General features: G+C 45.4%; 1 protein-coding gene across 4 annotated transcripts in view; it reads right to left on the bottom strand.

Moving 5' to 3' along the window:
* Positions 1 to 7988: 7988 nt before the first annotated feature.
* Positions 7989 to 23981, bottom strand: part of Ncbp3 (nuclear cap binding subunit 3) — a 48253-nt gene continuing 32260 nt past the window's right edge. The window contains exons 10-16 of one of the 4 annotated variants that reach the window (XR_608048.3): positions 22432 to 22726; positions 21235 to 21389; positions 19731 to 19892; positions 18786 to 18948; positions 18172 to 18332; positions 13674 to 13743; positions 7989 to 8601 (exon numbers count right to left, since the gene is read on the bottom strand). Coding sequence is in view for 3 of the 4 variants with exons in the window: in XM_008855621.3 (XP_008853843.1) it covers positions 18191 to 18332; positions 18786 to 18948; positions 19731 to 19892; positions 21235 to 21389; positions 22432 to 22726 (917 nt within the window). In the remaining variant the exon portion in view is untranslated. Of the gene's footprint in view, positions 8602 to 13673; positions 13744 to 17809; positions 18949 to 19730; positions 19893 to 21234; positions 21390 to 22431; positions 22727 to 23981 lie in introns of those variants that run through there. The other 3 variants (XM_008855621.3, XM_029557453.1, XM_008855624.3) reach the window with 3 other exon arrangements.

Here is a 23981-nt window from a genome sequence, read left to right on the forward strand (position 1 = left end):
TCTGGCCTCCACATGCATGTACACACGTGCACTTGCACACACACAAAACAAAAAATCATAACCAGCTCATGAGTTCATCCTCACCTGGGGAATCACAGATTCCCTTGAGAATCTGTTGACAGCATCAGAGCTCTCCATTCCTCCAAGTGTATGTGTGTACTATGAGGCTCAGGACACACTACCCTAGAACATGACTGTAGGAGACCAGGGGTGACACCCTAAAATCTACTTCTTTGGCATGCAACTGACTCTGGAGGAATTAGACATAGTAAATGAACACAGGAGCTCTGAAGTTGTCCTTTCATAAACAAACAACCTTACATCCATAAAAGACATCTGCTTTAGTCAAGTATCCTCAGGAAGAGGTAAGTTTTATCAGCCGAAGGACACTCTTCAAGATAGCCTTTAGTCCCGTCCTCCTTTCTGCACCTCAGCTGACTAGATAAGCTTCACCACCTGGTGGTGGTGAAACCGTCTTCTCCTGTTTATCTGCCTAATGTCAATTTAATTGGCAGCTCAACTAAAGAAATAAAGATGGAGGAAAGCCATTTTTTCCTCCTCCAGAACAAAACCTAACCCTGGGCTGCAGAGCACACCTCTCAGGCTGTCTCTGGTTTCTTCCCCATCCTCAGAAAGAGCCCTTCCAGAACCCCACTTCCACCCTCCCACCCCGTGATCCTTGACCTTGACTTTTACTATTATCTGAAAAGACCTCATTCATGTACTTGTTGACTTAGTACCCTGATTGCAGCTCCCTCCCAGTGATTTTCATGAAGGCAAAGACCAAGTGTTTATCTCATGGGTCCATCTCCCAGGGTTTGCAGTGGCCTGAACTTGGGAGGTCTGAGTAAGAGACTCATGGGGCCTTCTCCTAGTCCCAGTCAGAGTCACCTGTTCAGGACATCCAGATAACAGTGTCCCTGGGAATTCAGAGCTTAAGTAAAAATGGCCTCGGGTTTGGGCTCAGCCTCTTTAGCTGGTTTCATGCTGAGCCCTGTGTCTCGGTCAGCCAGGTTGAAAGGAAACAGAAAGTCATCAATTAATGGGAAAAGAACTACAAAAGGAGAATGACCAGCTTTTTCCAGGGTAAGGGGAGGGGGCGTTTTTTTCCTCTTATTTCATTGCCTACAACTGATAGAATGGACTTGAAACCCCCAAGAAAGCCCAGCATCTTGTCTGAGCATCATAGGCACCTTCTCACCCTGCCCACTGAGCCCTGAGCTGGGTTCCTCTACCTGCTCACTGTCTACTCACCTTCTACTTCAGGGGCTTTGCCCTAGCAGCTAGGCAAGATGCTGGGCTGAGTAACTCACCCACTCAGCATCCTGTAGGGTGTCTGGCTCTGACTAAACCCTATCTTGATCAAAGTGATAGACGATAAAATCTGTCTCCCCCAACTGCGATCTGAGTCATCCATGACACCCCCTCACCACAAAGCCCAGCTCAGCCCAGGGCAAGGCTCAGAAGAGGAACCCTAGAGATAATAGAATGGGTCAGACAGCCCTCTTCCTCATACCCCTTCCATCACAGTGTTTGCTGTTTAACTGACAGATTTGGGCTAGGGTCCCTGAAGGGGAGGGGAAGGAGAGGAAAGGAGCAGAGCTCATCACAACCACCTCCCAGGGCACTTGCAGTCTTCCAGGCCCTATGTTACAGGATGAGACTGAGGCAGGTCTAGCAGTTTGCTCATGGTCTCAGTAAGCTGGTTGTGTCTGGGGCCCAGGCTATTTGATTTCAAATCCTTTACCCAAAGCTGGAAGCACTGAGGGGCAGATAGGAGCTGAGCACAGCCCTCTGTTGTGCTAGTGGCTCACTGGGCTGAGCCAAAACCCTGCTTTACAGCTGGTAACTAGGTCATCAAGAAACACTTGTGCTAGGTGGTGTAAGAGCTATGTGTACAGGTATGAGTGTGTGGGTGTGATGGTGTCCAGAGTCTTCCATGGCTAGCTTCACATCTTACTTTTGTTTGGGTTTCCCCTAGCTCATGTAACCCAGTCCTCTGTAACCCTCTCTTCCATAGAAACTCAGAGAAAATAGTGTAGACCCCAAACACAGGCAGTCTTGAGTTCAAATCCTTGTTGTGCCCTGGAGTCATTGAAAGACCTTGGGTGGTCATGTAGCTTCAGTTTCTGCATTGTGATGTGGGCTGTGCTAGCCCTCAGGCTGCCACATGGAGGCTTAGCATGTGGGTGCTGGTGTTGAAAGTTAGGAGACCACACATGAGGGTGTTAAAAGTTCTGTAAAGCTCTCATAGCCTTGCCACCCACCCTCTTCCTCCAAACCCTTCATCCTGTCAGACAGGAGAGCCCAGTTAAACCAGTGTCTCACACACTATCCACAGAACTACTCCCCCAAACTCTCCACCCCAGCAGCCACCACTGCCTCTTCTGTTGCACTGGGCATTTTAAATGTGTTTGCTCACAGTACAGTGGTCCACTGTTCCCAATAAACAGGTCTAAATTTACACAAGGCGCTGGTTGTAGAAATGGGACTAGACCCAGTTTCCTTATGCCTGGCCCAGAGACCCAGAAAGGCCTTGGGGGAGGGTCATGCCCCAGATCTATCTGTAGAGCACCTACCCGGAAGGAGCAGCTTACGGATGGACCACATCCCCTCTTCTTTCTCACAGAGCTTCTCAGCCCCAAATTCACAAGCATGCAAAGATACATCCCCTCCCTCCATACCCCCACAATCTCTCTGATAACAAGAATGGCCACCAGTCTCAGGCAATTCCTGAATGCCAGGTACAGCACCATGCTAAGCATATGTGGATTTCCCCATCTTCCCCCAACACCTCAACAAGCACCTCCACCTTCTCATGCCTGCCCTCCCCAGCACCCATGGACTGGACCACTGCTGCAGCCTCCTCACTGGCTCCTCTGCTGCTTCCTTTCTCCCAGACTCCATCTTCCACACAACTGTGGTTGCCACTACCCTGCTCAGGTGAAGTCCCTCAGCCTTGCACTTTGGGTTGTCTATGCTCCTCAACTCCAACATTGTAGACCTCTCAGGCATGGCTGTCTATGTGTCTTCCAATACTTCATATACATCCATATACCATACACACCCCATATACACCTGTACACCACACACCCTATAGATGCCATGTACACCTATATATACCACACATCCTGTTAACACCCATACACTACACACACTCCTTATGTATCACCACCTCATATACACCACACACACCCTGAGTACATCCATGCACCACATATATCTCATATACACCACCACCCCATATACCACACACACCCCATAGATGCCATATACACCTATATACATCACACCCTGTGTACGTCCATACACTACACCCCATATACACCACACACACATCGTGTACTCCACCACCCCATATACCACACACACCTCATATACTCCTATACCACAAATACCCTGTACACACCCATATACCACACAAGCCCTGTGTATTCCATGTATACCTGTGTGTAACCACACATTGCATATACCCCATTTTTACCTGTACATGCCACCCATACTCCATATACACCCATATGTCAAATATACCCCATGCATCATACACATAATGCACACCCTACAAAACCCATATATACTATATGTATGCATGTATGTATATTCAAACATTCTACATAATTCCCATATAAACTCTATACACCTCATACATGGCATATATCCCATATATACCACACACCCTATGTACCTTATACAGTCCATAACAGTCCATACATACCAGCAACACCCCATATGCACCACCTATATCCTATATGCTCCCCATACATACTAAGCATACTTCATACAAGCCAGTTTTCCAGAGGTCAGAGATGTGGGGTTCCACCTGGCTTGTACTCCACTCACCTGGCTTATCCACAAATACTGCTCTCTCTGACATTCACCTTTATGTGGGCTATCCCTTCTGCCCGGTGTCCTTTCCTGGCACACTGAGTCCTATGGCACCCTCCACAGGCCCTCCATTGGGGTAGGGAAGATAGTATGTGTACAGTCTGCTTTTGTATCACATTGGGGCTTTGTAGGTCCTTATCTGAGATGGGGAAAGCAACATCAGAGCAGCCTTCTGCCCTCACACACCTTGCTCTCCATCTTGCTCACATGCCCAGGCCTACCCCAATCTGAAAGTATTTCTTCCCAACCAGCTGAGGGCTGAGACCCTTCCCAATCTCCAAGGCCCATCTATCTCAAAACACCAGGGTCCCCACTCCTGAGGACCAAGGTTTCTGCTCGAAGGTGCAAGTAGGCCTAGGCAGAACCAGGTTAGCCACCTCCTGGCTTCCCTAGTAGAATCACAGGCCTCAGCCTCAGTTGGTGGCTTTAGCAGAGCAGGCCCTGGGCTCTAATTCTTCCTCTTCGCCTCTGTGAGGTTTCATAGATTCATAGCGAAGTTCCCTTCACACAAGGGAAGTAGACTTGACCTCTGAGACTCAGGAGGAAATGAGTGGCCACAGGATGAGTCAGTAGACTGACTTGGAAGCAAACCATATGGCGGCAGGGTGAGCTGGTGCTGGGATGTGGGTTGCTCTAGGTTCCAGTGTGTCTGTGCATCTGAAATTTGAACCTAACCTCTCTCAACCTTCCTTAGATAGCCTTTCTTAGCTCATTTGCTCCCATGGGTAACAGGAAAGGTCATCACCATAGTGGGTGGGGGCCTGGAAGAGCAGGGAACAGGCCAGGATAGTTCTGGATTGGTACAAGCCCAGGGAAGCCAGCCAGGCAGAGGATTCAAGGCCTTTGGCCTGGGCTCAGTCTTCAGTCTCACCCTCCCTGGCACCACCTTGTCTGCTTCTGACTCCCCAAGCCCTCAGGACTAGGCGGTTACCTCCAAAACTTCAGAGGCCTGGTCCATCACCAAGCGTCAGGACCTCACAGCATAGCACCATCGTATTTCTCCCACCTAGACTAAGGTCAAGCTCTCACCCCATCCCATAGCATAGCCAATCCATAGGACAGAGGGCCTCAATGTGAATTTGTCCATTTTACTTTGTGGTATGTAACTTGGGAAATGCCTGGGCCTCAGGGGGTTGATCATTGGCAAGGTAAGGTAAGGTAAGGTGCAGAGGTGATGGCATTGCTGGTATGGGGGGGAGGGGATACAAGAAACAGTTGAGCAGGAGCTTAGGCTTAGCATCCGAGGCCATGGAGCATCCTGGAGCAGAGGCAGGATAGAGGCCCGGATATGGCTGTCTTTACTGCTCCTCGACTGCCACTCTGGGCCTCAGCCACCTCTGTACAAGAGTGGGCCAGCCTAGTCTCAGCATTTCCTCTAGACATCCTTGGGGATGGGGCAACAGAGGCATAAGCCATAATAAGAGGTAAGCCCCCCGTCCCTTTGTATATAACAAAATTAAAGACAAGTCTAAGCTGCAAAATAGCAACAAGGAAGTTCAACCAAGTTTTGATCTTTTCATGGAGACTCCTTAGATGCTTTTTTGAGAAGGGGTCTATGTAACACTGGCTAGCCTAACTCACTATGTAGATCAGGCTAGCTTGTACTCAAGAGATCTATCTGCCTCTGCCTCGCAGGTGCTAGGATTAAAGAAATGCATAATCATGCCCAACCTTTCAGATGCTTAAAAAAAGTGTAACATTTTCTTCTATGTGGGGCCTAGGAATCAAACTCAGGTTGTTAGGCTTGGCAGCAAGTGCCTTAACTTACTGAGCCATCTCACCAACCACCCTCAGATGCTTTCAAAATATCAAAATCTGTCTCAAAACATGTTTTGCTAGTACTCTGAACAGGGTCTGGCCTGCCTCCTGGGTGCTCCAGCCTATGGTGGGCGCTCCGGCCCATGATGGGTGTTCAACCTTCATCCCTGTCCCAGCATGGCTCAGCTTCCCTATACGTTGGTCTTTACTGACTGGCATGGCCTGGCCTGGGGACAGAGGTTCCAGAAGCCTTGCTATCACTATGCTCGATGGCCACCTCATTCTTCTGCCAAGCTTCTGGGGCAGGAACCACCATGGCTAAGGGCCCAGTCTGAGCAGCCCCCAGAGGCTCATGCACTGGGGTCTTGCAGGAGGGCTCAGGTCAGTTTGTCTAAAAGCAGCTTCCATGCAGGTTTAAAGACAGAATGGGGGGCTGGAGAGATGGCTCAGTGGTTAAGAGCACTGCCTGCTCTTGCAGAGGACCCGGGTTCGATTCCCAGCACCCACATGGCGGATACAAACCGTTCTTAAACTCCAGTTCCAGGGGAATCCGAAGCCCTCTTCTGACCTCCGCGGCATTGCATGACATGGGTGCACTCACATACATGCAGGCAATACACTCGTACACATAAAATAAAAATAATAAAATATTTAAAAAAAAAAAGGCAGAATGGGACCCCCTGGCAGCAGAGTAGTACCTGCCCTTCCCCACACACCACAGAACAGGAAGCAGGTTCCCCCAACACACTAACTGCCAATGTTCATGTTTTCACAGGCCCTCACCTCCCCAGCAGCTGAAACGCTGCTCTGTAACTTAAGGGTGCTCTGCTGGATGGTACAAGGCATCATTAGTTTCTATACTATGGCAACTAACTGGGCAGACTGAGGATTTGGACAAGCTGAGAGGCCTTCCAGAGAAGGAAGAAAGTGGCAATGTTCTAGAGTGTGAGGCCACAGGCCACTAGCACTGAGGCACAGAGCCTTAGATGCCCTTCCTAGCAAACCTGTAGATCTGAACAAGGGCATTTCCCTGGGGGAGGCTCCCTGTTTCTCTGACCTCTTCCCTGAACCCAGACAGACAGGCAGGCAGACAGACAGCAGCTGTGTTCTAAGACGTCCAGTCAGATCTGACAGCCCCTGAAGGCAGGGTTAAGGTAAGGCTGACTTACTGGTCACGCAGAGAAGAGCGTGGAAGAGCCACATTGTAGCTGAAGCAGACGCAGCTGTGTGAGCCGAGTGGGGAGCTACAGGACCTCAGCAGGCATTCAGCTTCCCTCCACGGCTGGGGAGGCTGGGAGGCGGGGACAGAGGCACATACAGTCAAAGACCCACAGGCACGCAGGGACTTTCAAGTAGACACTCTGGCTTATTGCAGAGCCAGCATGCGGCTTCCTCCAGCTGTTGGCTGGGTCCTGGGAACTGTGACACCTGTCAGGCCAGCTCCATCACCCACTATACCGCCACCTCCCTGCCCCCAAATCATGGAAGAGTGAGCTGAGCTTTGGCTATACTCCTGGATGTCTTTGGCAGATACTGGAGGTGCAGGAGCAATAATCATTCAGCACATTGTATCTAGGTGAGTGAATTCTAGGCCCTTGTACTCTATCAGAATACCCCTCGCCAGACACATCAGCTCAGCAGCCAGCCATCTTAGGTGTTAGCTTCCTCAGGAGACAGAGATCCTCTCCCATACAGTGCCCCCATAGCCAGGAATTGCCTCCTGTATCTGCTTCTGCACTCCAGGTCTGGGGCTACAGATGGCCATGTATTAAGACCCACTGTACTAGCTGAAGTCACTGCCTCAATCCAACTGTGGCTGAATTGTCTTCAAAGGCTGAAGCTGAACCAGGCGTGGTGGCACAAGCCTTTAATCCCAGCACTCGGGAGGCAGAGGCAGGTGCATCTCTGTGAGTTCAAGACCAGACTGGTCTGCATAGTGAGTTCCAGGCCAGCTGGGGCTATAAGGAGACCCTGTCACAAGACAGAAAAAAAAAAAAAAAAAAATCTGAAGCTGACAGTGGCTTCACAGAGAGAACTTCCAGCCCAGCTCTGATTCAGCCCAGGTTGCACTCTATACCAACAGGGGCAGTCATAACTAATGACAACTCCCTTGCTCCTCAAACTTGCCCACATGACAGTGAAGAAATGTCTCAGCACAGCCTAACAACCCTGCATAGGGAAGCCTAGCATCATCACAACACTCAGGAGGGGAGGGCAGAGGCCCCTTCCTTTGAGGCCAGCCTAGGCCATATAGCAAGACTTTTCTGGACCATGCTGTTCAATTGGAGCCACCAGTCACAAGCGACTGATGAGATGTTAAAATGCTACCAGTACAATGGAAGACCTGATTTTTAAACTGCATTTAATTGTAATTAAAATTCAGAAAGACAGGGTGTAATACCTCTTACATAGATGTCTGAAGCCCAGAGAACACACTAAAGTGTTACTGCATGACATAAAGGAGACAACCATGTTGCCTTAATGACTACACAAAAAAATTGTTTCTCACGTGGAAAACTTGCTTGGTCAAAGTTCTGTGACGATTTCAATGACACTTCAAACATTTTTGTATTGTCCGCTTAGTGTGGCATCTGACTAGATCTTACAGGATTATTTGAACAGAGATTACAAATCATCATTTTCCTTTGCACGCCATCCAGCAGGGAAGATTAGCAGTTAGAAAAGCAAAGTTCCAGGTCTGATGACCTTCCTGCCACATCATGATGCAGACCATCCTAAGGCTGCTGGACCTCGACAGGCTGCAGCCCATCTTCTCATGACTGTAGGGCTCAGTGACTCTGCTCCATCCCCAGTTCCTCCGGAATTCCAAGGGCACTTGGTAGAGCCACACAGACACTCCCAGCCCTGACTCACAGGAAGAGAGGGGGTAGTCCAGCATCACAGAGCACATCCTTGGTGGGGCAGGAAAGGCCCAGAACAGCAGCTCACTTGAGAATTCTGCAAGAAGCAAGACTTTGTGTTTGGAGTGTGAACTTCAGGCACCTCAGGCCAGGTAACGTTGATGACCAGGAGCTGAACAGGGAGTAAAGCCATCTTCTGCATCTCTGTAGAACACCAGTGTCTCCTGCACCCACCCAAGTTGTGTTCACACAAGCTTGTCAGTACCTGTAAGTGGGAGCTTGCAGAAGGGACCCCATAGCCTATCTGATGCTGTTTTCCCACAAATCCAAGTTTCAGGTCCCTAGCTTGGGGGTCAGACTTTACTGTGTAAAGTTCCTCATAGCACCCAGTCCAAGGCTGGAAGTTCAGTAAACCCAATTTGAAAAAGTACAAAAATGAGCTGGGCGTGGTGGTGCACGCCTTTAATCCCAGCACTTGGGAGGCAGAGGCAGGCAGATCTCTGTGAGTTCAAGGCCAGCCTGGTCCACACAGTGAGTTGCAGGACAGCTAGGGCTACAGGGAGACCCTGTCTCAAAAAGACCAAAAAACAAAAAACAAAAAACAAAAAAAGTACGAAAATGGTTTAAATCAAGGTTAATGAACCAACTTGAAAGATCATTCTATGCTACAACTATACTGCTCTTCAAAAACATCCATGTCATAAAAGATAAGGAAAGGCTGAGGAAGTGTTCCAGTGAATGGAGACTGCAGAGAACCAAAGGTGGTCTACTTGGTTGACTGCCTGATGCTGGATTGGATCCTGGACCAGAAAAACCACTTGAAACATCTTAGTGGACAGCTAGGAAGACTGAAGCATGGACCGCAAACAAGCAGCCATCACACTAATCAGATACCGCACATTCCTGAGACACACGATGTCTTGTTCTTAGGAAACAGTGAGGATAACGGGGAATGCTGTACAAAGTACTGCAAATAGTTTATAGTGGAAGAAAGAAGACATGAGGGAGGATGGGAAGCAAAGGCTGAATAGTAAAATAAATGCAGAAAATGTTCTTTGCTCTGCCTTTGACATCACTGTAATTTGAAACTATTTTGAAAGAAAAAGGTTTAAAGCCAGGCATGGTACTACATGCCCATAATCCCAGTACTTGGGAGGCTGACACAGGAAGACTGAGAACTTAAGACTAGAGTTCTAGATCAGGTCAGCTTGGGTTGCTGGGTGAGACTCTGCCTCAACCCCTCCTAAGCCCTCAAAATGAATTTCAGAAATGTGCAGGGAGAGAGAAGTGTGCTGCAGAAAGTGGATGTGCTGTCTTGAGAGACAGAAGGAAGTGTGTGACCCACCAGTAGAAGGGTGTCTATCCCCCAGCCTCTAGACAAAAATGGTCCTAATCACTTACCACCAGCCTTCTGAGTTTCAGGAAGCTGAGAAGCATACAAATGAAGAGCAAGGACCACAGGGGAGCAGGGGACAGGCAGTGCAGTGGTCATCATCAGTACTGACTGGGTGCTCAGCAAAAATGTCAGACTTCTGGATTTATCCAAGTCATCTGGGAAAGCTCTCATCAGAGTGTGCTGTTACCCCACAGATGAGAACACTGACTTCAGAAGGAGGCTAAAGACCAAGCCCAGGACCACATGGATAGTAAGAAGCTGAGCTGTGAGCCAGACATGACTGCCTTCTCCAGAACAAGGAACCCTGAACTACTACAAACCCTTCTATCTTCAGAATCATGAGTTTTTAAGAATTTAAAAAAGCAAGTCTGTATTCCACAAGTACAGACTGGCATCTTTGCATTACCAGGTGCTGTGTACTGAACTCCAAATTCCTACGTGGAAGCACTAACCCCCAATGTAACTATATTTGGGAGAGGAAGGACCAAGGTGGGAAATTGGCTTTTAGGAGGCCACTAAGGTTAAAAGAGGGTAGGGCCTAGCCCTGATACCATAGGGTTATTGGTAGTATAAGGGCCACGCCTACACATAGGGAAGAGAAAGGCCGATGAGCAATCCTGGAGGAGGGCTCTCCATGCTGGCACCCTGACTCCTAGCTTCCAGGTCTATGAGAAAGTATCTGCTGCCACCCATTCTGTGGTAGCTTGTCATAGCTGCCCGAGCAAACTGGTACCCTGGGCTACCTTCTCAAATGCCTCCCACATTACAGATTCAACAATGTATGTGTATGCATGTGCATGCCTATGTGCAGAGAAATGTGTGCTTGGGGTGAAGGGGTTGGGGAAAAGAGAAAGGGAGACATTTTTTTTTTGGTCTTTTTGAGACAGGGTCTCCCTGTAGGCCCAGCTGTTCTGGAACTCACTATGTAGACCAGGCTGGCCTTGAACTCACAAAGATCCACCTGCCTCTGCCTCCCAAGTGCTGGGATTTATAGGTGTGCACCAGATACCCTGGCAAGACCTTCTTTTTTTGTATTACGTTTATTTTTGGTGTATGTGTGCATGTGTGCATATATGAGCATGCTACAGTGCATTTGCAGGAGTCTCTCCTTCCACCATGTGGGGCCCAGGGAGCAAATTCAGGTTTTCACGTGGGGTGGCAAGCACTTGACTCACCGAACCACCTCACCTGCTCTTCTTGTCCCTTCACAACTGAAGGGCTGGGAGGGAAAAGGTTGCACTGGGCCATGGGACCAGGTAGGCCTCTTGCTTATGCCACCTTCTTCCTGTCTAAAGTATACTTCCAGTGCTCCTCAAAAAGTACAGCATGAGTCCCTCCACCTCTACTAGTGTGTGCTCTGGAACGAAACCTGGACATCAACCTAACTGAGGCCTTCATTTAACAGACAGGAAACTAAGGCCTAGAGAGGAAGGGACTTGTTCAATTTTTTCCAGTTGATCTTATGAGGTAGAATGAGTTCCTAGGGCCCCAGTTTCAGCTCCAGTTATTACCCTATTTGACTTTACTCCAAACACATTCTACCTGAGCTGAGGGTGCTGTCAACTGCTCAAAGGCCCTCATAGGGCACATAGGTAGAAAAGAGACGTGTCACTGGATCCAACACTATGACAACCCTACATAGAGAGAGACAGAAAGGCTATGTCTGTCGATGGTGTGGCCTCTTGTTCTCTCTGGCCTATACTAGTACTTCACTGGTCCAGAGGTGGAGGTGACAAAGAATTTGATGCCACACAAAGTCTCAACTACTTCAGAATATGAGCATCCAGGGGAACCCTGGAATTGCTCAAGCAGATGAGACTCTCTGGGCAGGATAGTGATTTTGGCAAGTTAAATATCATCCACACTAGAGTTTTATTAATAGCACAGTAAATTACCACTTCAGTGCTCTACAACCACTTAAAATAAGCTTCTTATACAGTATTTCTCTAATTGCTTCCAGAATCATCAAAGTTCTATGAAATGTTCAGCATTTCATTGGGGTGGGGGTAGGGTATCCACTATGCTTTCTTCTAAGATTTATTTTATAAACATGTAAGACAAGTTCTAGAAGTTTGCTGTTGGTCAAATAATGTAGTTCACAATCTGCCTTGAAAAAAAATACTATTCTCAAGATTACCAAAAGCATTTTCTCCTTTTAGCTCTTATATTCAAAGGGGGAAAAGGGAGCTTAACTTCTAAGTTGCACCTTGTTAAATAAGGTGTAAAAGCAAATACTCAGGCAACAAACTTATCCACGCAGCAGTTAATCAATCTGGAAAGCTACAACTTACTGCTGACTACCCAAAGTGCACACTAGCATTTCACCAAAACCTTAATACTACTCTGGTAGAGATCTGAGGAATGCTGCATCAGACAGAACAGGCCAGGGAAGGAGTTACTTTCTATCTCCTGCTCTGGATCCTGTCGCTTTCCTAATCACGGGGACCAGAGCCTCAGAAATGGCTCACTGTTCACTCTGGACTCACAGCTACCTGCCAGCTTCCTTTCCTTTTATCCTGGAGCAAATGAATATTTTTCTTAAAAACATTCTTGGCGGGAGGCAGAGGCAGGCGGATCTCTGTGAGTTCAAGGCCAGCCTGGTCTATATAGTGAGTTCCAGGACAGCTGGGGCTACAGGGAGACTATGTCTCAAAAAGACCAAAAAAACCCAAAACATTCTTGGAAAAAAAAAAAAAAAATTCTTGGGGCTGGAGATATGGCTCAGTGCTTAAGAGCATTAGCTGCTCTTGCAGATCTGGGTTCAGTTCCCAGCACCCACATGGCAGCTAAAACCCACCTGTAACTCCAGTCTAGGTGATCCAAAGCCCTCTTCTGGCCTCTGCAGGCACCAGGCAAGCACGTGACACACATATATACAGGCATGCAAAATGCTCATTTGCACAAAAAAAAAAAAAAGCTTAAAAAAAATTCTGGTGGTCCCTGTGAACTGAGCTGCTGTGAGGTTTAACTGGGTCTGTCCATCTTTCTGAGTCAGGACTTAGAAGGCCTAACTACTCCTTTTCCTTGTCTTTTGTCGTTTTCTTTTGAATGCTGGCCAGAACCTAAGTATCCATGTGGCTGTCTCCACCACATGGCTGACCACCATGCCTGCTTAACTGAAGCAGCATTGTTTTTTTTTTTTTATTTATTTATTATTTTTATTTTATGTGTATGCGTGTATTGCCTGCATGTAGGTAAGCACACCCATGCCGTGCAATGCCCAAGGAGGTCAGAAGAGGCTGTCGAATCCCCCTAGGACGGGAGTTATAGACAGTTGTTAGTTGCTATGTGGGTGCTAGGATTCGAACCTGGGTCTTCTGCAAGAACCAGTGTTCTTAACCGCTGAGCCATCTCTCCAGCCCCAGCATTGCTTTTTTTCCCCTTCTGTTTCCATTCTCCTGTTTTGGGGCAGCTTCCAATATCTACAGCTTGCCTTCTCTGGTGTTTTTCTTTTAAACTCTAATAAAACTGATCTCAAACTTTGACAAAATCATGTATCTTAGACTATCAGCATGATTTCCCAGAAAAGGTTTTATTATACTGGGTAAGCTTCAGCTCAAATATGGCCAGGTCATCAAGATGTGATGTTTATTGAGATCGACTTAACAAGCGCCTTTTCTTACTGCAAGTCTGATATATACACCACTGAATGATCCTGCCTTGCATCTGGTGGTCTCATCTAGAATTAGACAAGCTAGCATAGAATGGTGTAAGAGCTGGGCTGGGTTACCATAATTCACTCATTTCCCAAACACTTTTGAAGCACTACTTACACTGGGCTGGCCTGGTGCAAGGACACAGAGAAAACAACATGAAGACACCTGCACAATAGGAGCTCATAGGCTGGAAGGGAAAAAAACATGAAAATAAGACATTGCACATAATACGGCAGAAAAATGAGAACTGGCCTATAAGAGGGCCTGGGGCCTCAGAGGGTGATCTGCTCTTCCAGCTGGGGATTTACAAATTCAATAAATGTTCACGGAGGACTTGCCAGGTGCCACGGATGGTTGTAAGCATGGGGGAAGCCCTAATGCATAAGTCAAACGTGGTCCCTACTCTCCCAAGCTTATAGTCTAGCAAGCACAAACTAGAATAGGAAATTACAGTCCCGTGTGAAGTGTGCTGGGCTTGGGGCATACGACTTGGCATCATCATACCCTTCAGTTAGTTAAAACACAATAGCATTTGCCTGAAAAGTTAAAAAAAAGAGGAAGAAAGAAAGGAAGGAAGGGAGGGAGGGGACACAGCTGCAGGGTGACAGGGTCATTCTACCTCTGCTCTCCCCTCAGCAAACCCAGGCAGGCTGGGTGGGGGGACAAGTTTATGCCTCTGCCGCTCCTGTGGCCTAAGTTCCCCAATTTCCCAAAAGTGACCTGACTGAGTAAGGTTCTGATACCAAAAAGAGCAAACTTGCAGGCCCAACTTACTTTACCTGGTACTCAGAGTGATCTTTTCCCACAAAGGCAAGAACTGACTACAGGGAAACTTGTAATGCTGGTTTTCAATGTGGCACCTGCCTTGGGGTTTCAAAGAGGAATTTTAATTATGTTCATTTTTTATCTGGGGCACTAACTTATAACCTAACCCTGGAGGCAGCTAAATCTCCTTCAGTGCAATGAGAAGGGATACATACAAGGAAACCTTATCTTTGTTATGACTACTGAAGACAGCCTCTTGGAGGGGAAGTCTTTAAACCTTGATGATGAGGGAAATAAAGAAGGCAGGACTGAGACAGGATGGGAGAGGACTGAGAATATGCACTGTGCAGTCTGGAAGACTGATGAGATCAAGACGGATACAGGAACCTGGGGATGGTAGTGCATGCCTTTAATTGGGGGCGGGGGGGTTTACAGGCAGCTCTCTGTGAGTTTGAAGCTAGCCAGGACTACAGAGTAAAACCCTATCTAAAAAATTAAAAAGATGGATACAGGGCCAGGCGTGGTGGTGCACGCCTTTAATCCCAACACTTGAGAGGCAGAGACAGGCAGGTCTTTGTGAGTTCGAGGCCAGCCTGGTCTACATAGTGAGTTCCAGGACAGCTGGGGCCACAGGGAGACCCTGTCTCAAAAAGACAAAAAAATAAAAAAGATGGATACAGAGGGCAGGGGAGAAAAGAGACAACAGGTCACACACTGCCAGAGCAGAGGCTACATTTTGACTAGTTTCATAAGCTATTCACCTTGAAGCACATGAAAATACACCCAACACACAAGATCCTGTCTCAAAATAAAAAAAAAAAATAATAATAATAATAAAGGGGAGAAAGGAGGAGGAGGAAGAGGGGGAGGAGGTGTGGCAGTAGCAGCAACAGCAGAAATAATAATGCCCCACATCATTAGTCACTAGAAAACTGCCAAACAAAACCAGAGTCAGAATACAGACTGGTGGTATAGCACTTGTCTAACACGCACAAGGTCCTGGGTTTGATTGCTGGCACTGGAATAAAACAAAACATACACATACAGTGAGATACCACTTTGTACTAGAAAATAACAAATATTGGTGAAGATGTTGACAAACTGCTGGTAGGAAAATGACAGCTCCATGGGAAAAAGCTTGGCAGTTCCTCAAAAGATTAATGGTAAGAGTTACTATACGACCCAGTAATTCTACCGCCAGGTATAAACTCAAGAATAATGAAAACACATGCCCATGAAAAATAACAAACCTATACATGGATATCCACAGAAGCTTACTCACAATAGTCAAAAACTAGAAACAACTGAAATGCCCTTTAACTGATGAGTGGTAAATAAAATGTGGTATATCCACACAATGGAATGTTATTCTGCAATTAAAAACTAAAGTGCTGATACATGCTATGACATAGATGAACCCTGTAAACATGTTAAGTGAAAGAAGCCATCTACAAATAAGACATATATTATATGACATTTATGAAATGTCTGTCCTAGTCAAATCCACAAAGACAGAAAGATTGGTAGCTGCCGGGGACAGGGAGCGAAAGAATGAGAGCAACCACTGCTAGTGGGTAAAGAATTTTCTTGTTGATGAAAATGTTCTACAATAGATTTTAATAATGGCTACGTAACTCCATACATATTCTAAAGTCCACTGAAATGTGCACTTTAAATACATGTAACTGTACACTATGTAAATCATATCTCAAGCAAACATTTACCCCTGCTGCAATATGCAGAATGGGAGCAGACAGGATGTCACAGAGAGGGAAGATAGAACTGCAGCTGAATCAGGCAGGGAGGGGCTCGTGGAGTCAGTGGGGGAGGAGCAGAGGAATTCACAAGTTATCTTGGCTATCTGGCACCTCTACAAATAGGGAGAGTAGAAAAATAAATGAGGTATCTGCATGTATTATCAAGCAGAAAAATTATATTTGAAATCTTCTACATGTAAATATCAAGCCCACATGCACAGAAAGTGCCCTGGATGAGCTACCTGCTGGCTGTCCCAACTGTCCATTCTCACTCCTAAGCTCCAAAGGCTGAGCATACAGGGCTCAAGCTGTTGCGGACCTGCTCAAGCAGTTCTGAGTGTGGGCTGGAGTAAGAGACTAGGAAAGTCAACACTTTAGGAAATTAATCCCCAAAGCTGCCTCTCTGGGTTCTCTCTGTGCTATAAGGACAAGGCTGCTAAAGTGGACATCTTTCTTGGTTATATCAAAGAGCTAGTTTTGAGCACATACTGCTTATCTTCCATAAAGTTCTCCTTCATCTCTAGTAGGAGACTGACTAGTGCTGAAAGGCCCTGGAAAAATGAGCCTGCATTGCTGGTTGGAAAGGGTCACCACTAAGAAACAAAAAGCAAGTTGGGGGGTGGGGGTGGGAGTTCTAAACCCTGAGGAAATCATGTCAGATGGGAACCACATGCATCTTTAACCCACTAGCAGAACCAGAGATTGTACAGGATGGGGTAAGTCCCTGTTCATAAGCTCGTATCTGCCTTGTCTCCCTGACACTCTGCCACCTCAACAGATAGTGTTGCAGCCACAGCTTCAAGAAGAGTAAATATAACACCGAAGAGAGGTGCCAACAAAGCCAGAAACTGCCAGGTTATTCAATTGCTGCACTGGGAAACCAAGGCTCAGGTCCATGGAGAAGAGTCCTGGTTGGCATCTAGGTCTCTGACTCTTGTGTACTTGAATGTCTCACTCTACCAAATGCCAAACATTCAAAGAACTTGACTCTGAGCTGTGAGTTACACAGGGCAAGAAAAGAAGAGCTTAGAAACCTGAGGCTTTAGGTTTTAGGTCTCAACTGACATAGAAATAGGACCAATCCTGTCCGGGGATCCTAGGAAGCTGAAACGTGTCTTGGTTATATGCTCCCATCTTTCTGAAGAGGGAAAAAGCAGATTAACCAACATAATATGTACAGTACAGCTTTGTTACAACTTTCAAGTATTACGCCTTCTACTTTATTAACAACACTGTTCCACATTCATTCAACAGTGTTGGGACATGTGCTCAGTCACAAGTTACGAACTTGATGATCCAGGGTCGCGCTGAGTGCCTAACAATCTAGGCAGGTAAAGAGTTGTGACATCTCAAAGAGACAGAGGCTTACAACTACCTCTAATTCCAAGGTTCTAATGAGCTCTAGATCTGCAGAGGGATACAGTATTTAAATACTTCAAAATAAAAATCAGGTGGGAAGACAAAATTATTGATTCCCTTCTCATGGTAAAATAATTTGAATTTACAAAAAAAACCCTAAAATTTTCTGAAAGTATTATCTTACTTGCCAGTTTTGAAGAAGTCTTCAGGCATAACTTAGAGACAGAAAGAATAAAATTATCAATGTATCACTTTTAAAGTGATAATAAACAAGATCCCATCTCAGATGGATGGAATTTTTTTTCCTACAGTGGCCACAAAGCAAATTGAACTCTATGTACAGCAGACCATTCAAAAATAATGAGACTCCTCTTTTTGCCTTCTTCCAAAGTATATAATATATATTTAACAGCACAAAAGAAGACACCACTTGAGCTTCCCCTGTAGCCAACAGGAAGAATTTCCACATATAAAATTAAAAATTTAAACTTTTAAGTCATTAATAGTTTTTAAACATAATACAGACTTAAAAATTGTTCAACATTAACCCAAGACCCCATCTCTAAGCACATAAATCAACTCCAAATCCAGAAGTCACAGTTGCTTGTCCCTAAAAGTCCCACAGCACTGAACTTGATCTTCACATCAAGCTGACAGCCAATAAAAGGCCCTAACAGAAATCCCCAAGGAAGAACAGAAGCACGATTGCAATCGCAGCTGTGTCTCTTATCTACCTGGGCGGGCAGGAGCATCTCAGAGGTCAGGTCCGTGAGATTCAGCCCCCACACTAAGGTTCTGGAAGGGTGAGCTGGCAGCTTCCCTCATCTTCCCCCTCGAAGGCTGTCCAATAAGCACCTGGGAATTGGCTTTTCTTGGGAAAGGGTGCTGGTAACAGCTGTCAGGGCCAAGGCAATAGTGAGAAGTTCAGTTCTCTGCTCTTTGGATGAACTGTGTAAAACATTTCTTTTTTAAAAGACACAATGTTAAAAATATTAAGAAAGATGTCTACAAAATCTGGAGGGCTGCCTTTTCTCAAAGGGTAAAGCTTGTGGGGTAGTGGGAAAAGAATCAAGGGCCCAGAACTGTAACTCTGCAGCAGAAGATAGAGATGCCCTTCAAAACTCATCACATTCCCAAGATGTCCTGCTGGAACAGCAACAGCTGAGGGTGACCCTACAAGGGAAGGGCACCAACTCCTGCAAGGGAGGCTCCTACTGTGCACCCCACCCTGGGAAAGAATGTCAGACTTTAGGACAGCTGCCTCGGCCAAGGGCATCAGGATTCTGCCTCTGAACCGGAGCTACTTTCCCGACTAACTTCAATCTGGAGGGATGGTAAGCTATCTAACCGGCTCTTCTTTTGGCGAGACTGTTCTTTCTCCTTAATCAGGGCCCCCCAAGCCCTCTGCAGCTCCGAGTCATCTTCCTCAGTGCCAGGTGCCCTGTGATCCACTTTCTTCCTGTTCTTTTCTTTGGTCTTGGGTGTAGATCCTAAGCGAGTCCATAAGCCACCTGTTTGGGGAAGAAGATGCTTTCAGTTTGGCAACCAATACTGGGCACCAGGGTGGTTCTAAGGAAGCAGGTGCACCTCCAACACCGGCCATACAGGAAACATGAATGGTCTTCAGCACTTGCAGCTAGTCTGCAAATGGAAGGCTTGAGACCCAATGGGAGATGCTCAATGTTCAGAACAGGTATCCCACTTTAGAAACAGGATAACCACCTGAGACTTTTCAATCATACCTACCTCTCCCAGGTGAAACACCTCATGCTATTTACCACTTCATTCTGCCAAGAAACTGCCAGCTCTAACATTCTGCAAATTGAGGGGCCCATTTATCTGTGAACTATTCTCAGATTTTCAGCTGACTATCCATTCATTTTAGGGTGTTTTATCAAAATCTAACAATAATAGAGAAATTTGTGTTTAGACTGTTGTGGCACAGACACACTATGAGGCAATTAAAAGTTTTATTTATAGACAGTAAGGCAATGTGGAAAAATTGTTATGGTAAAGTGCTGTATGAAAAAAAATAGGATATGTGTGTGGAAAAAAGGCTAAAATACATGTATGAAACTAAAAAGAAGCAAGTGTGTGCATCCTCTACTTTCTGAATTTCCCTGTTGGCATACTGCAGATACTGATGACAAGATGGCAACAAAGACAGCTGTTAAGTTACCAGAAGAGGAAGGGACATTGATTTTGGCACGTGCTGCTTCTTGCCTCGACTTCTCAGGCTACAACCACTGTTCTCCACTCTTTTCCATTCCCACTGGTATGAAACGTTGCTCACCTGACTTCCTCTCCCGAGTATCAGAGTAGAGGCCTTTAACATCTTGCCTGGGAACACCTAGCCTACTATGTACATCTGAAGAGGGCTCTCTCCGAACCACTGGGTTACTACTAAAAATATTTTCTGGAGAATATGGTCTTTTTCCTAACCGCTGGCGAATATCTGGAAAAAGAGAAAAAGCACTCCTGTTACCAAACCTGTGCTTGACTATCAGTACTGTCAAACTAACCTCTCTGAGAGATCTGATCCCAAATCTCCCTGAGGATACAGGGCCCAGCACTGCAGGCTTCTAAGTCTATTCTCTTCATAATTGGTCTTGACTCTCCTGGGAAAATTCAAACCCAAGGGCTTTCAGTTGATTGCTTCTGAAGGCGCATCACCTTTCCTCTTTTTCTTTTTCTTTCTTTCTTTCTTTCTTTCTTTCTTTCTTTCTTTCTTTCTTTCTTTCTTTCTTTTTTTTTTTTTTTTTGGTAGAACTAAGCAAAACTAAATAACATAACAATTTCAGTTAACAAACAATACTGTAAGTTCCTAAAGGCAGAAGCCATAATCTTTGAACATATAAGTAGACTGGCAAAAAGCAAAGGATAAAGGCAATGTTCCCCCAAGCCAAATGTGTTTTTCCTCCAACCCCCTTGCAAAGTCGCTTGTCCTCAAGTTCATGCCAACAAACAGCAGCCACTCCAGGCACAAGTCAGTAGCAAAAGCCTTGCCCTGCAACTCTTGCCATCTCACCTTAACCTCCCCAAAGAACAATCTCCATCACCCGGCCTCTCAGGCCAAGCCTCCTTGGTGGCTTCTCTGCCATTCCTCCTCCTTCCCAGCAGTGAATCTTCCCACAGCCCCAGTCTCACCCTTTGTCTTCACCGCCCTGACCAAGCTCAGGTCCTTGTTACTCCATTCTCTACCCCACTCCATTGCACTCCACCTCACTCCAAAACTATCTTCCTAAAATAGGTATATGAAAATAGTTATTTCCAATCTCAAAAATTTGTCTGCCAACTAATTCCTATTCCTTCCCAAGTCCTAGTCTTAAACCCATTTCTCTGAAAGCCTTTCTCTAATTCTCTCAGAAGATCTATGGCAGCTTTGCAGCCTCTCCAAAGACTTCCCACATGCCTACTCCTAGCCTGTTGCCTGATATACAAGCAAGCACACCCACCCACATACCTACTGCATCACTGTTTGTGCACATAAACGATCTAGCTCAAGCTCAACCACTTATTTAACCACCCAACTTAATTTCTATTGCTCTGGGGTATAAAGTATACCAAGGAAATAGTAAAATAATTGTTTTAGGCAAAAATACCAAAAGCTGGATTTGCTACAATCTGGTTTTATTTTTTCATGTGCTGAAAACACCAAGGCTTAGCCTAAGATTTAGATACGATGAATAAGAATAATTAAATCAGCTCAGACTGGCATTTCATTCAAGAACCTACTCCTGAACAAACTGCTCTCAGAAGCTCAGAATGAAGCCAGGAACACAAAGGAAGAGAAATACCTGACTTGGTGCTGCTGACCGCTGGCCGTGGACATGATTGCTGACGCTTTTCATCTAAGAGGTGACGGACATCCGAGAATTTCTCAGGCGGTAATTTGTTACCAATTCGGTTTTTTATATTGCTTGTGGATATACTGTCTGCCCTCATGGAGTTCCTTTAAGGTAAAAAACAAAAACAAAAATAGGGGAGCACAACTAACCAATTTCAACTACAAGACAAGCAAGGTACAAGCAATAGTCTCATACCACAAGAAAACAATTTAAGAAACTCAATCTAGCCTAGCATGGTAGCACACGGCTTTAATCCCAGCACTTGGAAGGCAGAGGCAGGAGGATCTCTGTGAGTTCAAGGCCAGCCTTGTCTACTTAGTGAGTTCCAGGCCAACTGGGATTAAAGGTGTGGGCCACCTCACCCGACCAATCTTGAAACTTTTTAAAATAAAAATTTTTAACAAAAGAAAGAATATCCATGGAATCTAACTTCACAGTTCTATATATACCGTCTATACTCAAAGAATCTCCTCGTCCCTACTAGAAACCAAAAAAAAATCCCCCTTATCTCAAAATCAAAAATAAAGGAATAAGAAATAAACAGGACCAGCAAGATGGTAAGGGTGCTTGCTTCCAAACCTGATGACCTGTGTTCTATCCCCAAATCCACATGCTGGGAGGAGAGAATCAACTCCACCAAGTTGTTCTTTGGCCTCCACACATGTACTGTGGCACTGGCTTGTGCACATGCACATACATACAGACACCCACACAAAATACATGTAAAAAAAATTTTACATAAAAAAAATAAGCAATTAAATAATGATGGTTTCAAACAGTACACTATATGTGGTCGAGAAAAACAAAAGACCTGAAAATAGGGGTGGTTTTCACATTCTATAATGTCTATACAGTAAGAATATAAATTGAAAGACATAGAGAGAAAAACCTGATGGTTTTATTAAACTCCTACAAAGGACTGAAAATTAGGGTAAAAATGACTACAACATGAAGAAGAATACATTTATAATTAGCACTCAAAGACTAAAGGGTAGGAATATATCTCAGTGGAAGAGTTGCTTGCCTTGAATGCACATAAGTGGTCCTGGGTTCAATCCTCAGTACTGCCAAAGTAAGAAGTAAGTAAATAAATAAATATTTAAAGGATTTAGAGCTAGCATTAAGGAAAGAAAAAAGTATTTTTACCTGATACTTTTCAACTGTGATTCGACTTCATCAGCATACATGGTCATTTTCATGCTTTTCTTTGGCGAGGGAGTAGAAATCATTTTCAGTTCCAGATCATAGTCCATTTCATCAGAATCTGAGCTGCTCGCACTGGACCTCCTGGCTGTGCTCCGCTCATGCATCTGTTTGAGAGCTGGGAGCTCCTCATGGTACTCCACCACAACCCTGTCATCTGCATCCATGTCCTGGTCTTCCTCCTCTTCCTCTTCCTCTTCCTCCTCCTCAATGGGTTCCTCAGGAACATTCACTAATCCTGAAGAAATGTAACCCCCAAAATTACAACTAAAACTTAAGGCTAAAACTAACAAGTATGACTCTCTATTCTACATTGGTGGGGGAAAACGTCCTCTCTGGCACTCTATGAAGTGCCAAACTGGACACTATTCTTGCTCCTACAACAGAAGAATGGTTAGACAAAGTATGATCTAGCAGCCCAACAGAGGGTTACAAAATCATTTAAATATAAGCAGCCTTCATTATTCATGAGTTTTTTATTTATAAATTTATCAAATTTGTAACTCCTAAGTCAATATTTAAGGAAATCTCAGTCATTTGCAGACATAAGTAGATCAACAGAAAAGAGTCACTGAATGGACTACTTCCTGGCTGAGGTCAAATACGGCAACACTACGCTCTCAGTCATCTCTCATTCTGTAAGCAAAGTCCTTTTCGAGCTATTGACTGCCATATTTTTATGCTTTCTGTTGATAATTTCTGTTTTAAAATGGCCCCCAAGTACAGTACTGAAGTACTATCTAGTGTAAAAAGGCTGTGGTGCACCTTGCAAAGAAAATACATGTTAGATAAGCCTCGTTCAGGTATGAGTCACGGTGCTGTCAGCTGTGAGGCCAATGTTAATTAGTCAATAGTATATATTAAACAGAAAAACAGGAACAAGGTTCATACTACTCAGTTGATGAAAATAGTGTGACCAGAGGTTTTGTATGGTTCAGTATTTGCTAATTCAATGTTCAAAGGACTTCATACCACATAATAACCCTAAATAGTGAAAATCAACATTAACTTGAAAATTTATAGACTAGAGAAATGGCTCAGTGGTTAACAGCAAATACTACAATTGTAGAGTTCCCAAGCTTGGTTCCCAGTAGCCACATCTGGCAGCTCACAATGGCCTGGAACTCCAGCTCCAGGGGATCTGACACCCTCTTCTGGCCTCTCACTCAAAAGCATGCAATACTACCCCATATACATATAATTTTTTAAAAATCTTAAAAATAGGGGCTGGAGAGATGGCTGAGTGGTTAAGAACACTGGTTATTCTTGCAGAAGACCAGGGTTCAAATCCCAGCACTCACATGGCAGCTAATAACTGTCCATAACTCCAGTCCCAGCCTCTTCTGACCTCCGCAGGCACTGCATGACAAGGGTGCACTTACCTACACGTAGGCAATACATGCACACACATAAAATTAAAAAAATAATACATAGGGGCTGGAGAGATGGCTCAGCGGTTAAGAACACTGGTTGTTCTTGCAGAAGACCCGGGT

Source organism: Nannospalax galili, unplaced genomic scaffold (assembly GCF_000622305.1).
Source record: "Nannospalax galili isolate Female #2095 unplaced genomic scaffold, S.galili_v1.0 scaffold888, whole genome shotgun sequence".
NCBI lineage: Eukaryota > Metazoa > Chordata > Mammalia > Rodentia > Spalacidae > Nannospalax > Nannospalax galili.